The 15,775-nt window shown below is 36.0% G+C and overlaps 1 protein-coding gene, 1 long non-coding RNA gene and 1 pseudogene across 3 annotated transcripts; 1 reads left to right on the top strand and 2 right to left on the bottom strand.

The window, feature by feature from the left end:
- Positions 1–133: 133 nt before the first annotated feature.
- LOC110768504 (purple acid phosphatase-like) lies at positions 134–3,712 on the bottom strand (annotated as a pseudogene). The gene is made up of 8 exons (XR_015826591.1): positions 3,575–3,712; positions 2,935–3,190; positions 2,674–2,785; positions 2,119–2,348; positions 1,719–1,850; positions 980–1,192; positions 547–680; positions 134–451 (listed from the first exon to the last, which is right to left on the bottom strand). The product of XR_015826591.1 is annotated as a purple acid phosphatase-like (transcript).
- Positions 3,262–3,752, top strand: LOC148292438 (uncharacterized). The gene is made up of 2 exons (XR_015826592.1): positions 3,262–3,465; positions 3,628–3,752. It is a non-coding gene; the product is annotated as an uncharacterized LOC148292438 (long non-coding RNA).
- A 4,381-nt stretch (positions 3,753–8,133) lies between these two features.
- LOC148292437 (uncharacterized) lies at positions 8,134–10,500 on the bottom strand. Its single transcript, XM_088246281.1, has one exon. It carries the CDS (start codon positions 10,498–10,500, stop codon positions 8,134–8,136), a length of 2,367 nt encoding a protein of 788 aa, XP_088102407.1.
- Positions 10,501–15,775: the final 5,275 nt, after the last annotated feature.

Below are 15,775 nucleotides of genomic sequence, written 5' to 3'. Positions count from 1 at the left end.
AAATTTGAATTTAATGATGACTTAAGTGAAAATTTGACATATAATAGTTTTTTTACAACAATTTAGGCACATTAATTGAAAAATAATAATAAAATAATATCACAAGGTCAAACAGCCAAAAATAACAGCAAGAGAGAGAAATGCATAAAATCTTTGCATTTTTGCATTTGGGTAATCCTATCATATTGTCATTGACAAGAATGTAGGAGTTCCTACTTACAAAGGAAAGAAGGATTGAAAAGCCTTTTTCTAGTAGTGTTGGGCACTTGTAGAATCATCATCAGGATGATAATATCTGTTAAAAAACCACATAGAATCAGTTGTTACTGCATATCCATCTTGATTCCGGTGCCAACCATAGTAAGCATGGGTTCGGTTCTTGATGTCGAAAGTAGCATGGCCAAAACTGGCCTCTCTAAAAGATGAGTAAGCTGGCTGTGGTTCTGTCATACTGCATCACAAAAGGAATTTTTCATAGACTCAGTATGCAGTGCTGACAAATACTTACGGAAATGAATCAGAAAACACCAAATCTGTCAGGCATACTAATATACTTGCTTGGTTGCTAAGCCCTCAATATTTCCTCCATCACCAATGGTAATGTAGACCGGTGCGGATTGATTTTTCACAGGAAGGCAAATACCATTTACGATGTTGTATGCGACATTGGATATGCGATACTGTGGTATACACAAATCAGTGACTGATCAAGTTCTGACATCTTGAATCTTGAGAGTAGATGGAGGATGGTAAATTAAAACAAATACAGTGTGCTTTAGTATTAGGTATAGGCATTTCTGCAATGTACTTTTCCTCAGATGAGTTGGTATTCTTTCTCGAATGATTAAAATTTTCAATAAATCGGATCAATATGTTGAATTTAAAAATCTTCTATGTTAGTTCTATGCAGATCACCAAATAACTGGGAAATTATTTGCATTTTATGGACATGGCCAGGGTATGTATATGAAGCACTTACAGATCGTTCATAGGCACGGACATGACCAGCAAATACCACGTCAACCTTGTACTTCACAAACAATGGCTCATACATCACTCTCATGGTTTCTCCTTCCATATAGTGAGTGGTGTAGCTATTATACCATGGTGAATGCATTAAAACAATCAACCATGGTGTCTCACTTCTGTTAACCTTTGGTAGCTCCTTCTCAATCCATTTGTTCTGAGGAGTGTATTACCTTAAAAAAGGAATGATATGGAAATGAGATTGTTGAAGCACTTGCTTTAACACAGACATTGCAAATGTGACCTATGTACAGAGTTAAGGAATTGACTGGACATCCTGTGGAGAAAAGGAAATTCTTATCGGTGTATAGTGCACACGATAATCTTGGAAGAAAAATTCTATCATTTTAAAACACAGTCATTACAGAATATCACTAGGGTATAATTTGAGCAATCAGTACTAATGTTCTAAGGAATTTACATGATGTCATTTGCAGAGATGAATACAACAATATACTACTGTACAAATCCATGAAAATAAGAGATAACAATTTCACGTTATTGGGGATTCCAACCTCCGAAACCGCGCAAAAATTCACTATAAAAGGGAGCAAAAGAGGAGCTGATGTAAAAAATGCAAGGAGCATTCAGAAAAGTTATGCATTTGATATTCAGAAAAGGAAATTTTGAAACAGTATCTTCTGCTGCATATGTGCACAAGCCTTTTGTACGATGTTAATATATTTATGTATAACCTTACCATATGCTGAATAAGAAGATAAGACTATGATGTATGCCGAAGCTCTCTTGATTGACTACCAAAGTGGGGAGGTACTCCCTGATGCATTATGTGGGACAGGATACTTAAAAGGTTCGGGTTCACCCTGCAACAAAAATTCCAAACTTCCTTTCAGAAAAATAATTCATCCAATGACTTTTTTATAAAATGAGCAGCAAATATAAATATTGCGTTAAATTTTGTAAAATACAAGATATACAGAAAAGAACATTACACTATACACATGCGCATATAAATCATACTGAAGACAGATTATATAAATACAAATGATCTTATATATCGAAGACGAGAAATGGAAAATTAGAGTATAATCTTATTTTCTAGAGCAAACAAATGTTTTAAGAGATGCTTACAATTTCTGGGGCAAAATCAATATCATGATTCCCTGCAGTCCATATCCAAGGTTGATAAGCAACACTTCTCTCGGTGAATCTTCCCCATGTATCCCACCTGACATTATCATGATTTGGGTAGAGATCTGCATAAGAGAGGTTCCCAACAAACAATACTGCTTGTCCTTTCTGTGGGTTCAATTCATAATGAGTAAGCGTCGCATTCGAATCATAGGTCTGACCCAGATCACCTGAAAATGATACCCAAGTTACATTAGAGTGGAACAATTTACATTTCACAAACACAGACAATTGCATCTCATCGATTACGTAATTCCCAAGTTAAGGAAAACTGTTTCAAATGACAGACTTGCACACTAAGGGACAAGTTTCATAAGATAAAGAGCTCTAATTTGGTTCGGTATCATTCAAGATGAATGTAGGAGGCTTGTTGCAACACCTCTAAGCTAGTCAATAGCATGAAATTTCCTTTTCAATCTCAATGCCAAAAGTTGAACCAGATGTAAATAGCTACATTACTTTACAATGCATCCTGCTCTGATACGAAATACTCACTTATGAGACCAAATGTGTAAGTGACATCTGGCCCAACTTCAGGAGGAGTTATAAACCAAAACTGCCGCTCAGTGTGGCCAATTCCAGCCACATAGTAGTATTTGGTATTGAACTGTGCAAGAACGTATAGGATTAGATCACACTACAATTTGTAAATTACACTTTACTGCAATCATCATTACAATCAGCAAATTCTACAATCAACCTATGCATTTGAAGGAAAAAGAAATGAGGCAAAACATAAGAGCGTATCAAGTTTACCTTTAAATTTCTGATGATGGTGTGGTGGTTGTAACCAGAAGTGTAATTGTAGAATTTATAGGTTGTAACTTTGCCCTCAGACTTCTTTTTCTCGCCGTCTGTGCTCCAGTGAAGCACTGTATTTGAACCTGGTTCGTCCACCATTTTTGGTCCTTGTAGTTTGTCACTTTTACCACTTTGGTCCTTGTTGTTTCAATTTGATTAATTTTGTCCCTGTAGTTTTCAATTTAAGCAATTTAAGGACAATCTTCAATTTCTGTCAAAATAGAGTAACTGTCGTTAGTTGTTGAGGGGCATTTCGGTCCAAAAACAAAGATAACCAAAACCCCCCCTCCCCAAAAAAAACCAAGAATAAAATAACCAAAAAAAAAAAGTAAAAAAGATACCCAGATTATCCAAACCCCACCGCCACTATCATCCTCCCCGACCCCGGCAAGGAATTGGCCTCAGAATTAATGGTAAACAGTTATAGACATGGTTTCTCTGGGTTTGCAGCCAAGCTCACAGAGTTTCAAGCCCAAAAACTTTCAGGTATATTTTAAAAATCATTGCTATATATACGTGCAACAAAGATATGTCTGGTTTGCAATGATTGACAATTATTTAAAATATAGATATGTAATAGATTCATGAGCTATACCTTCAGATGTCATCATTAAGTATTGTGCTCATTGTTGCTTTTTATCCTTGGAGTTCTTGCGGAGAGTGTTCCAGTATTTCTTCAATGGCGTTCACGTAGTGGCTGCAAATTCCGGGAATTTTTTGAACCTTGGCGTTGTCGCCGCTGCGATTGATGACCATTTTGATGAAGCTGAGGGTGGGTTCAGAACAGAGGGCGAGGAAGGGGGATCCGGAGGTCGTCGCGGAGTGGGTGACTGCCTGGGTGTCGCGGCTAGGTTTGGGAGAATAGAGAGAGAGAGAGAGAGAGAGAGAGAGAGAGAGAGAGAGAGAGGTGGAGTTTATTGAGAAGTTTTGTGGTGGGAGGGTGGCAAGGATTGGATATTGGGTGGGTGGTGTTGGGCAGTGGCTTGTTGGGTGGGGTTGGAGTGGTGGTGGGTGGTGATCTGATGGTGAAGTTAGGGGAGGGGGAGCGGACGGGAGAGAGGGAAAAGAAGATATTTTATTATTATTAAAATTTTATTTTGTATTGCTTATTTTTCAAAGGAATTAATTTTTTAATAATTTGACGGAATTGCCCTTTTACAAGTAACGGAAGTGTAAAAAATTTGACAGAAATTGAGAATTGTCATTAAATTGCTTAAATTCAAAACTACAGGGACAAAATTGATCAAATTGAAACGACATGAACCAAAGTGGTAAAAGTGACAAACTATAGAGACCAAAAATGACTTTTTACCTAGTTTTTATTTGTTTCTTTGATAGGTAAAAGTTGACTTTGGAGTTTTCCAAGAAAAGGAAGTGTGGAAAGTTCATGCTTCATTGCTTGACTAGACCAACATACAAGACATGTCGATGTTAACTTGAAGTAATATTTTATCTTTTCGCAAATTCATATCATGAATGATCTTGAGGTTTGCGAAATTATCGCCTTTAGTCTTTAATTTTTTGTGACATTAATGGTCCTTAAGATTACCCTATGCACATCAAAATAGTTCATGCTGTTAACTTCCGTGAATCTTTCTATTGAAATGCTGATGTAGCATATATATAGGGCCAGAGGCGGAGCCACAGTGGGGTCAGTGGGGTCGCACGACCTCTTGGAGGCCATGGAAATAAGCTTAGAGGTCCCTTGGAGCTGCTGGTGCGATCTCTTGGAGCTGCACACCAAGTGGTCGACGAAATGACTGAAAGAACGAAGGGCTTGCAACCTGAAGAAGAAGGCTGCGCGTGGGACTGTTTTTTCTTGAAACAACCTGGGCAAAACGACGTCGTTTTGTCCCAGGGAATTTTTTTAAATGACCTGGCCAAAACTACGTCGTTTTGGGCCAGGTCTGAAATAAAAAAAAGAAAAAAAAAGAAAAAAGGGCCAGCGTATCCTTCTCTAGCTAGTCACTGCTTCAGACCCGATTCTTCCATTCTAAAACCCCCAAATTTTTTTGTTTTCTCCTCCAACCGTAAGTTCCCAACTCAATCCCCCCCTCCCTCAAACCCTCAACTCCATCTCCTCCCAACTAATTTAATTGAAATCCAATTGATTTGAAGGAATATTTCACATACTTAAAACTTTAAACTCGGTATTCTAATCCAAAACATTCATGAATGACACGTACAGGCAATCAAGCAAGCCATAGCATATGAATGATCAAATTAAACACTTTTTAGGTTTACATATTAACTCCAGATTCGAAAGCATACAGAAAATCAGAACCAAATGCAATCACTACTCCAATGGATCAAATCAAACTAAATCAAAATCAAAACAAATTCCATGGATAAATTTTCTCCATAGGGGTCCAAGAGAACGGGACTCTTTGTTTATATTGTGAGTTGTTATTTTCATTATTTTGTATATGTAGAATATATTTAATTTAATTGAAGTCCAATTCATAATTATTTTGATTATGTTGATGGTTTGTTTATATTGTGAGTATTTATTTTGATTATTTTGTATATGTGTTAAGCTCATAATTTCATACATATACATGCCCAAATTTACTTACTTCTTTTGCTTAGTTTTCTAGATTTCTATGTTATTTCCCTCCCTTTGTGTGTTTTGTAGGCCAATAGAGCAAGAGAGCATAATTCATGCAATTCAAGCATGTTAAGGCCTAATTTGGATGAATCGATGAAGAGCTTAAAGACAAACTCATTTTGGCTACAGCCCCCTGCCAGTCCAGTTTCGTAGGTCATATTGCAAGCTTTGTTTCAGCAACCTACATAGCTCGGATGAGTTAACATTCTTCATGAAAGTTGTTCCAATGGGTGTGTACTATAACATATCCAAAATTCAGCCCCATTGGATATATATGAAGTCTGTTACCTAGCAAACACAGAGCCATGCTCAGGATGGATTTTATCAGCGTGGAAAATGAGTTAGCAATTTGTTTCAGCCTTAACTTCCTCCTCCGACCTTGGATTGGCCCAAATGATATATGGCTGGAAAGAAGACATTCTGAACTTCAAGTTTGAGTGCTTAAAGTCTTAATTTGCTTAAGGGAAGCCCAATTCGTAAGCCCTTGAAGTTGATGGTCATGCTGACCTCAGGATGAGCTATTGTTTCTGGTTGGAAGCTTGGTCATGGTGAGCTAGGCATGAGCTATTGAGCTGGTTGGAAGCTTGGTCATGGTGACATGAAGATGAGCTAGGGCTGCTGATGGGATTTATTGGTGAAGTGCATCAACCAATTCATATTTTCTAATACAAGTGCATCAACCATTTCAGATTTTATAAAACAAGTGTTGTATGCATTAGCCATATTGAATTCAGATTTTCACTTCCCCTAGGCCTATAAATAGGGATGTTCTCTAAGCTTGTAAACACACCCCAAGGGGGGAAGCTCTCAAACACTTCTCTAGAGCTCCCTTCCCTTCTCTCCCTCAAATTCTCTTAGTTTTCCTTTCTAGTTCTCAATTGATTGTAACAAAAATCCTTTTACTAAATTTTCCTTTAAGTCTTTCCAAGTTCTACTTTAATTTTCATTGTTATGTAAATTCTTTTCTTTAGTTTCAAGTTTGATTAGTTTCCAAGTTTCAATTATGGTTTTTGTTCTTATTCATTATGCTTATAAGTTAATATGCTTGTTTGAATGATTGATCACCATTTAGGCTTGCATGTTAGCTATCTTGGTTTGAATTAAGAGTATACACCATGCTTTAATTCGAATTGAACTATGAATAGGAAGAGTATGTATGTACATTCGACAACAGGGATTAGATACATGCTTGGTTGTTTAAATTGTTCTTCTATGCTTAATGGGTTCCTAATGCTTAATTTTAGGTTAGACAACAAATGATCAAATTAGGGAATTAGGAACACAAGGTTATGACCACACACCATGGCTTAATCATACATTAGCTAGAATCAATCCATTAATCTAATTGAACTTGGGAACTTATCTACTTGAGTTAGTTATTTTCTTTCTTTCTTGTTTTATTTATTTCCTTTCTTTTTCATTTCTGTTTTGTGTAGGGAAAATGAATTGGATCATTCAATCACCAATCCTCGTGGGATCGACCTCGCACTTACATACGCTATACTACCGAACGGCTCGTGCACTTGCGAGTATCACAAGTTGAGGATGCAACTGAATCCATTTTGGTGCAGCTGTATCTACACAACAATATGTAGAATTATTATGTAACGGTTTTTTAAGAGAAAGTCATCATCAGGTTCGGATCATGTTGGTAGTTCAAGAACTCCAAGTTCAAGACAAAGTCAGTTAGATGGTGTTTTGGGTCCGAGTTCAAGACAAAGTCAATTAGATGGTGTTTTGGGTAATCTTCAAGCGGATCCTGGATTAAGAACTTGAATGATAGTTTATGATGCTAATATGAGAGATGAGGTCCGAAGATCATATCTACAAATTTTTTATGAAACCTTGTCGTAGACAATTATAGCTTGTAATGTTGTTTCCATTATGAATTATGAATGAAAGTACTATGATTTCATTTTCAATATTTTTTTCCATCCTAAATTTTTATTCGGACTTTTACACTAAGACCCCTTGTGGTACGATTCCTGGCTCCGCCACTGTATGGGGCCACACATCCAATAATATATTAATAAAATATTTTAAAGTATTTAAAAACTAAACATAAAACAAAATTTAATAAAATAATATTAAAAGAAGAAAAGGAAAATTGAACTCCCAAATCGCACAAATTTGAGAGAGAGAGAGACGAAAAAAATTAACACAAATGAACAACCAGAGAATTGAAGAAGAAGAAGAAAAAAAAGAAGGGAATAATCACAAAAGCCAGCGTTGCCCCCATCCTCTGAGCCCTGACACCCCACACCCATCCCTGCAGCACCTCCCTTCCAACACCCCTCTCTCTCTGTGTCTTACATTTGGGTTGGGTGTGCTCTCTGTCTCAAACCCCGCTCCTCTCTCTCTTCCCTTGAAAATGCACAGCCTCAGCCTCTCTCTCTCTCTCTCCCCTATCCGACACATCCAGTGGCGAAGCTAGGATTTCATGTGTCTGGGGGCCTTTCACAAAATATAAATAATAAAACTTCGAACTCATAAGACATCAAAACATCAAAAATCATATTGTCTATAATATTGTCTATTCATTACAATTATAATTGTCCTCGACGAGTTTTCATATTTTGAAATCGTTGCATAACAACCTCGTCATCTAGACTATTAAAAATGTCTTTCTCAATATATGCAACCAAGCAATCATTCATCCACAAATCCCCCATTCGATTGCGTAACCGATTCTTCATAATATTCACAGCAGAAAATACTCGCTCTACACTTGCGGTCGCAACAGGTAGGATTAGTGCTAGTGTCAGAAGCAAGTACACTAAAGGATAGATCTTATCTTTATTTTTCTCAACCATCTTTTGCGCAAGATCAATAATCCCTTTCAATTCTGTAAATTCATTGTTAGAGCTCACGTCCCAAATGTAATTCTCAAGTTGATCTTCAAGTAATTTGAGGTCATGCTCAAAAAAATCTCTTGGATAAAATTGGGCAAGTCGCATCAACTTTGCTTTATCAAAAGCAGAGAATGAATTACTTGGACTCAAGCATGCCATACAAAGAAGTAATTCAGTATTCTTCTCATTGAACCGATCATTTAACTCTTGGAGCTGAATATCAATGACATCAACGAATAAATCAACACGATAATGATGTAAGTTTGTGAAAGGATGAGCTTTACGCTTTGGTCTCCCTCCACTGGAAAAAATATCATCCATTTTAGGAATTTCAATATGATACTTGCCACAAAAGAAAGAAACTTGATCAAGTAAAGAATCCCAACCATTATCTCTCATGCTTTGCAATCTTCCTTTACATATTTTGACCAAGTCCATGGCATTCACAATATCTTGATCTTTCTTTTGTAATGCCCGAGACAAGTCGTTTGTGATTCCCAAAATTCTTTTCATCAAGTGTAGACCAAAAATGAAATTGAATGATTGCATAAAAGTCAATAGAACCTTTGCTTCAAATTTTTGTTCGTAACCTAATCCATCTGTTCTTACAATCTTAAGCACATCTATCACAGACGGGAACATGTTTTCCAAACTGATTAAACAATTATAATGAGAGCTCCATCGTGAATCACTAGACCGCTTAAGATTAGTTTCTTGATTCAGGCATTGCCCACTTAAGAGCTCATTATTATTGAGTGCTTCAAAAATTGCATCAGCATGCTTTTCTCTCAGCATATCACGACGCTTAGCGAATGCACCCACAACATTCACCACATTAGAAACCATAGTAAATAAATCTGCAATTTCTGAATGTTTCTTTGCCACAGCTACCAGAGCTAGTTGAAGTTGATGAGCAAAACAATGAACATAAAAAGCAGAGTCATTCTCATTTAGAATGAGTGTTTTAAGACCACTAAACTCACCTCTCATATTACTTGCGCCATCATAACCTTGCCCTCGCAATCTAGAGATGCTTAATCCATGTCTCGAAAAGAAATCATCAACGGCTAACTTGAGTGAGGAAGATTTAGTATCTGTAACATGCACAATACCTACAAAACGTTCAATTACCCGACCTTTATCCACATAACGTAGCACAATTGCCATCTGCTCCTTTGAAGACATGTCACATGATTCATCAACAAGAATTGCAAATAATGAATCACCAATATCTCTGATGATTGCATTGATAATTTCAGTTGAAATAGCACTTGAAATGTCCTTCTGGATATCAGGTGATGTCAACTTCATCTTTTCAGGAGCATTTTTTAGCGTGACAGCTTTTATATCATCATTGAAACGACATAGCCATCGTAAAAATGCAAGAAAATTCCCTTGATTCGTTGAATTTTCAGATTCATCATGCCCACGAAATGGAAGTCCTTGTTGTAAAAGTATCCTGCTAACACCAACTGATGCACCTAAACGAGTTCGATAATCAATTCGATCTTGGTTTGAGTGTTTTGAGAGAATTGTTTCAATATGCTGTTTTTGGTTTAATAAGACCTCACAACTTCTCCAAGCTTTATTATGGGCACTATTCGGTCCTCCAACATGAATTTGTAGTCTATCTTTTTTCTTCCAATTCGAAAATCCAACACCAACAAAAGATTCAGCACCAGATTGCTCTCCAATATCAGGTTTAAAGAGATAACAACGTAGACAAAAGGCAGCATCTTTTTCTATGCTGTACTCTAACCAAGTAGGAAACTCACTAAACCAACTAGGATTAAATCGTCTTTGTTTTGCTCCAAAATTTTTGTAAGGAAAATTATGCCCTCGAGGTTGACAAGGACCGTTTTGGAGATAAGCTCTTCGAACTTGGTCTCGAACATTTGGATGGTAACTCAATATTTGATTACGTAATCCGGGATCAGCTGGCAAATTTTCCAAGTTAACTTCCGTAGTTTGGTTTGAACTACTATCATTTTTCTTTTGACTCTTTGCAGGTGACGACTCCACTAACTCAGACTTTGATTTTCTTTTGAAAAATCTTTCCATAATTGAAATACATATATGAACTAAATTTAAATCGAAACAATTATGAACATCTTCTCAAACTTATAAACCGAAGCAAATTGAGCATTCAATTCAAAACAATATATTAATCAAACCAATAGAAAATCATATATATAGAAATTTATAAATTAAAATTAAAATTTCACCAACACAAGTTCACAATTGCATAAATAATTACATACTACGCAAGAAAAATTACAAGGGATAGACAAATACATACTTGGAGTTGAATAGCGATTTACCAAATATCTCCAAAGCCTTTTCTATTTGGTAATTGTTGCGTAGATTTAGCTCCACCAAAATGGATTAAGCTGCATCCTCAACTTGTGATACTCGCAAGTGCACGAACCGTTGGTAGTATAGCATATGTAAGTGCGAGGTCGATTCCACAGGGATTGGTGATTGAATGATCCAATTTAGTTTCCCTACACAAAATAGAAACAAAAACAAAGAACATAAAACAAGGAAGAAAGAAATAAGTAACTCAAGCAAATAAGTTCCCAAGTTCAATTTAGATTAATGGATTGATTCTAGCTAAAGTATGATTAAGCCATGGTGTGTGGTCATAACCTTGTGTTCCTAATTCCCTAATTTGATCATTTGTTGTCTAACCTAAAATTAAGCATTAGGAACCCATTAAGCATAGAAGAACATTTTAAACAACCAAGTATGTATCTAATCCCTGTTGTCGAATGTCCATACATACTCTTCCTATTCATAGTTCAATTCGAATTAAAGCATGGTGTATACTCTTAATTCAAACCAAGATAGCTAACATGCAAGCCTAAATGGTGATCAATCATTCAAACTAGCATATTAACTTATAAGCATAATGAATAAGAACAAAAACCATAATTGAAACTTGGAAACTAATTCAACTTGAAAACTTAAGAAAAGAATTTACATAACAAAGAAAAATAAATTACAACTAAGAAAACATTAAGGAAACTAAGAGAACTTTGAGGAAGAAAGGAAGTGTTTGAGAACTTTGAGGAGGGAGAAGAAAGTGTTTGGGAACTTTAGAGAATTTTGGAAGAACATGTGTTTGAGAGCTTTGAGGATTTTGGAAGGGAATGTGTTTAAGACATGGGGAATTTGGAAGAGAGTGTTTGAGAACTTGGAGGATTTGGAGAAGAAAGTAGAGAGGTGTTTTGAGAGCTTTGTGGATTTTGGAAGAGAGTGTTTAGGAACTTTGAGAATTTGGAAGAGAGTGGTTGAGAACTTGGAGGATGTTTGTGAACTTGGAGAATTTGAGAACTTAGGGAAGGAAGAGAAATGTGTTTGTGAAGTGTTTGAGACATGGAGACTTTTGGAAGAGAAGGGAAGTAGAGAGATGTTTGAGAACTTTGAGGATTTTGGAAGAACATGTGTTTGAAAGCTTTAGAGAATTAGAAGAAGAGAAAGGAAAAGTGTTTGATATTTAGTACAAAGAAAATTTAATAGAATGATCTTATTACAACAATTGAGAACTACAAAGGGAAACTAAGAGAATTTGAGGGAGAGAAGGGAAGGGAGCTCTAGAGAAGTGTTTGAGAGCTCCCCCCCCTTGGGGTGTTATTACAAGCTTAGAGAACTTCCCTATTTATAGGCCTAGGGGAAGTGAAAATCAGAATTCAATAAGACTAATGCATACAACACTTGAATTATAAAATCTGAAATGGTTGATGCACTTGTATTAGAAAATCTGAAATGGGTGATGCACTTGTATTAGAAAATCTTGAATTGGTTGATGCACTTCACCACTAAATCCCACCAGCAGCCCTAGCTCATCTTCATGTCACCATGACCAAGCTTCCAACCAGAAATGATAGCTCATACCTAGCTCACCATGACCAAGCATCCAACCAGCACATGCTGAGGTCAGCATGACCAGCAACTTTAAGGGCTTACAACTTGGGCTTCTCTTAATCAAATTAGGACTTTAAGCACTCTAAATTGAAGTTCAGAATGTCTTCTTTCCAGCCATATGTTATTTGGGCCAATCCAAGGTCGGAGGAAGAAGTTAAGGCCGAAACAAATTGCTAACTCATTTTCCGCGCTGATAAGATCCATCCTGAGCATGGTTCTGTGTTTGCTAGGTAACGGACTCCAGATTTATCCAATGGGGCTGAATTTTGGATATGTTATAGTACACACCAATTGGAGCAACTTTCATGAAGAATGTGGCCTCATCCGAGCTATGTAGGTTGCTGAAACAAAGCTTGCAATATGACCTACGGAACTGGACTGGCAGGGGGCTGTAGCCATAATGAATTTGTCTTTAAGCTCTTCATCAATTCATCCAAATTAGGCCTTAACATGCTTGAATTGCATGAATTATGTTCTCCAAAGCCATCATTGTTACCTAAAGCTCAATTAACTGAAAGATAAACACAAAAAGGATTAAAAGCACAAGTTTAACTCAAAAACATAACCAAATCATAAGCTAGAAGGGTAAGAAATAATATACAATTATGAACCGATCAAATACCCCCAAACCTAGATTTTGCTAGTCCTCGAGCAAAACAACACAAAACAAAGTTAAAAAGAAAACTAGAAGTTAACTAAACCACTTTCGTAGGTAACTCGATTGCATTTAGCATTTGCAACAAGCCTTTAAACCTCTAGGCATCCCTAGTAGGAGGAGTTGTGTCTCCTGAGGGTTTAACAGATACGATACCCACAAACGTTTTACTGACTCTGTAAAACAAAGTAATTAGAAAACTTAAAGATTGTTAGTCCTTAAGCAAAACCAAAAACAAAAACAAACACAAAAACACAAAGAACTTAAAACAATTTTTCCGAACATTTTCTGAAGAGAAATGACTCATGCACATGACTTAAACGTTTTAACAATAAAAGCTCAATTTTTAGACATTATTTACAAAGCGGCAAAGTTCTAAACACAATATGCTCAAAGTGTAGTAGTGTGATAGCCAAATGCAACAAATTCCCCAATCTTAGTTTTCACACAATTTCAAAAATCATACAAAGCATAAGTTCAACTTCAAATCTCACCAAAGTTGTCCTCTCACAAATGAATCACTCAGAAGAGGGCTATAATGCACACTCAGTTATAAACATGAGAATAGAGTTAAACCATAAGGGACTTAACTCGCAATAGAAATATGAAGAACTTGCATTAATATGATCTCAAGAAGGATGTCAAACACTTAAAAGTAGAAAAATGAATGCAATTCAACCACATGACATTTAAGATCAATTTAGGTCTTTAACATGGGTTGTAATGGGGCCAAGGGTGTAAGGTGAGTAAGAAATGAAGGATATGGATAATACAAAGTCCAAGGAACTCGCAATGCAAGAGCATAAAATAATTGTTTACAAGACTTCGAATCATCACGATTAGATTTTTTTCTTTTACCTGATCAAAACTCCTTATACCCTTCATTTACATTGATTCACTCATTTCCTGAACAACCACCAATTTATTTTGAAGGCCCAAAAATGAAATTTCATTCAACCACCACTTAATCACAACTTTTCTCTTTTCTTTCACCAATTGTGTGATTTTTTTTTTCTTCGAAATTCCCAAACTTAGTATGAAAAACACATCCCAATTAAAGCTCATGAGTTCTTTAGAAAGGTAAATATTTGTTTTTCAGGCTAAGGCGAGGAAATATAATTGGTTAAATGAAAGAAAAGGTTTACATGTAGGCTCAAAATGGTTAACAATGGAAAATCATGCTTAAGCATGCATAAGGTTAGCTTGAAAGGCACAAACGATCCAAAGAGGGCCTTAATATCACTTCTTAAATGTCGTGAAGTCAAATTGCATAAGAATGAATGACTTTTAAGTGTTCAACCAAATCAATAAATAATGAGATCAAACAACAACTTTGATGACAAGAAAATAAGAGTATGTATATAACACTCATGAATTGAAGTACAAGGCTCAAAAGCTCACTTTATATGGTTATATAAGTCTAATTTGTGCTTGATACAATTCTTTGGGTCATGCAAATCCTTTAATTGGAAAATTATGAAACAAATGGCAAGTGTAAAGAAGGTTTCAAACATATCATGCTAGAACAATGCCAATTTTTTTTTTATTTTTTAATAAAGAAAAAAAAACACTAAAATAAAATGAAATCCAATTTTTATTTAAGTCATGCAAACATTTATCACTATCTCATCATAAGTGTTCGGAAAGTGACTCAAAACAAAAACAAAACAAAACAATACTTAAAATAAAAACAAGCAAAAAAAATAAATAAATTTTTTTTTTTCAATTATTATTTTTTTTAATTTTAAGAAAAACCAAATTTACTTGCTAAACTCCAATACCCCCAAACCTAGAAATGAACATTGTCCTCAATGTTTAAAAATTAGCCACAACCAATGTCATAACAACAAATTAAGGGTATTAAAGCAAATAAAAATCACAAAACATACAAAAATAAAATAAAACAATTACAAAATAAAAATTACAAAACAAACAATCAAATAAAATAAAATAAAATAAAAAAATAAAAAAAACACGAAACAGTAAAACACTCAAAACAGTAAGCCCTAACAGATAGTCTTACACAAACTGAAACCCAAACAATTGAAAGCCCAACCCAAAATGAAATTAACCCAACAACGGTAAAACCCGACCCAACATGAAATCTGAAGCCCACACGTTTAAATTTAATTTTTTTCTTAAAAAGATAAAACGTGAATTATGAGCGCAAAGCGGGATTTCTAAAAAGAGGGAATGTGGTCCCTGATGTCGTTTCATGGATAGTCACGGGCAGAAAGCAGGAGCCACGTGTCGACGCATAGAGGCGCCGCAGATCCACAAGCGAAAATTACGGGCTCATGGAAAGGCGCGACAACTTTGCTGAACGCGTCCGTTCAGACAAAGCAAGTCGTGACAAATGTGTTGGAAACGGTTGGAAAGTGAGAAGGTTGTGGGACTCGAGGAACGCTGGATATTCAGAAAACGCTTAGACGCTGCAACGGCTAGGGTTTGTTTGTCAAAGACTACATCTATAAGAAGGAAAAAGAAGGGAAAAAAACAAAACACAAAAAACACACAAACTCAGAAACACAAAAGAGAAAAGAAGCAAGAAAAAGAAAAAAAAAGTGAGAAATCAAATGGCTTCTTCCTACCCCTTTTCGTTAGATCTCAACCTAGCTCCACCGACTCAGACACGAGGCCAAGCAGTAGCACCAGTATGGATGCCCTACTTTGCCTCCGCACGGGGGCCTGTGACTGTCAATGACTCAATACTCCTGGACAACGATGTTGCCATTGGAGTTTGCAGAAATTTAG

The sequence above is a fragment of the Prunus avium genome, chromosome 8, assembly GCF_965620075.1.
Source record: "Prunus avium chromosome 8, drPruAviu1.hap1.1, whole genome shotgun sequence".
NCBI classification, from domain to species: Eukaryota; Viridiplantae; Streptophyta; class Magnoliopsida; order Rosales; family Rosaceae; genus Prunus; species Prunus avium.
The sequence above is the reverse complement of the archived record's forward strand: the minus strand, read 5'-3'. Positions and strand labels throughout refer to the sequence as shown.

Coding starts and splice junctions, on each gene's coding strand:
- LOC148292437 (XM_088246281.1), bottom strand. CDS start 10,500: ATGGAAAGATTTTTCAAAAGAAAATCAAAGTCTGAGTTAGTGGAGTCG.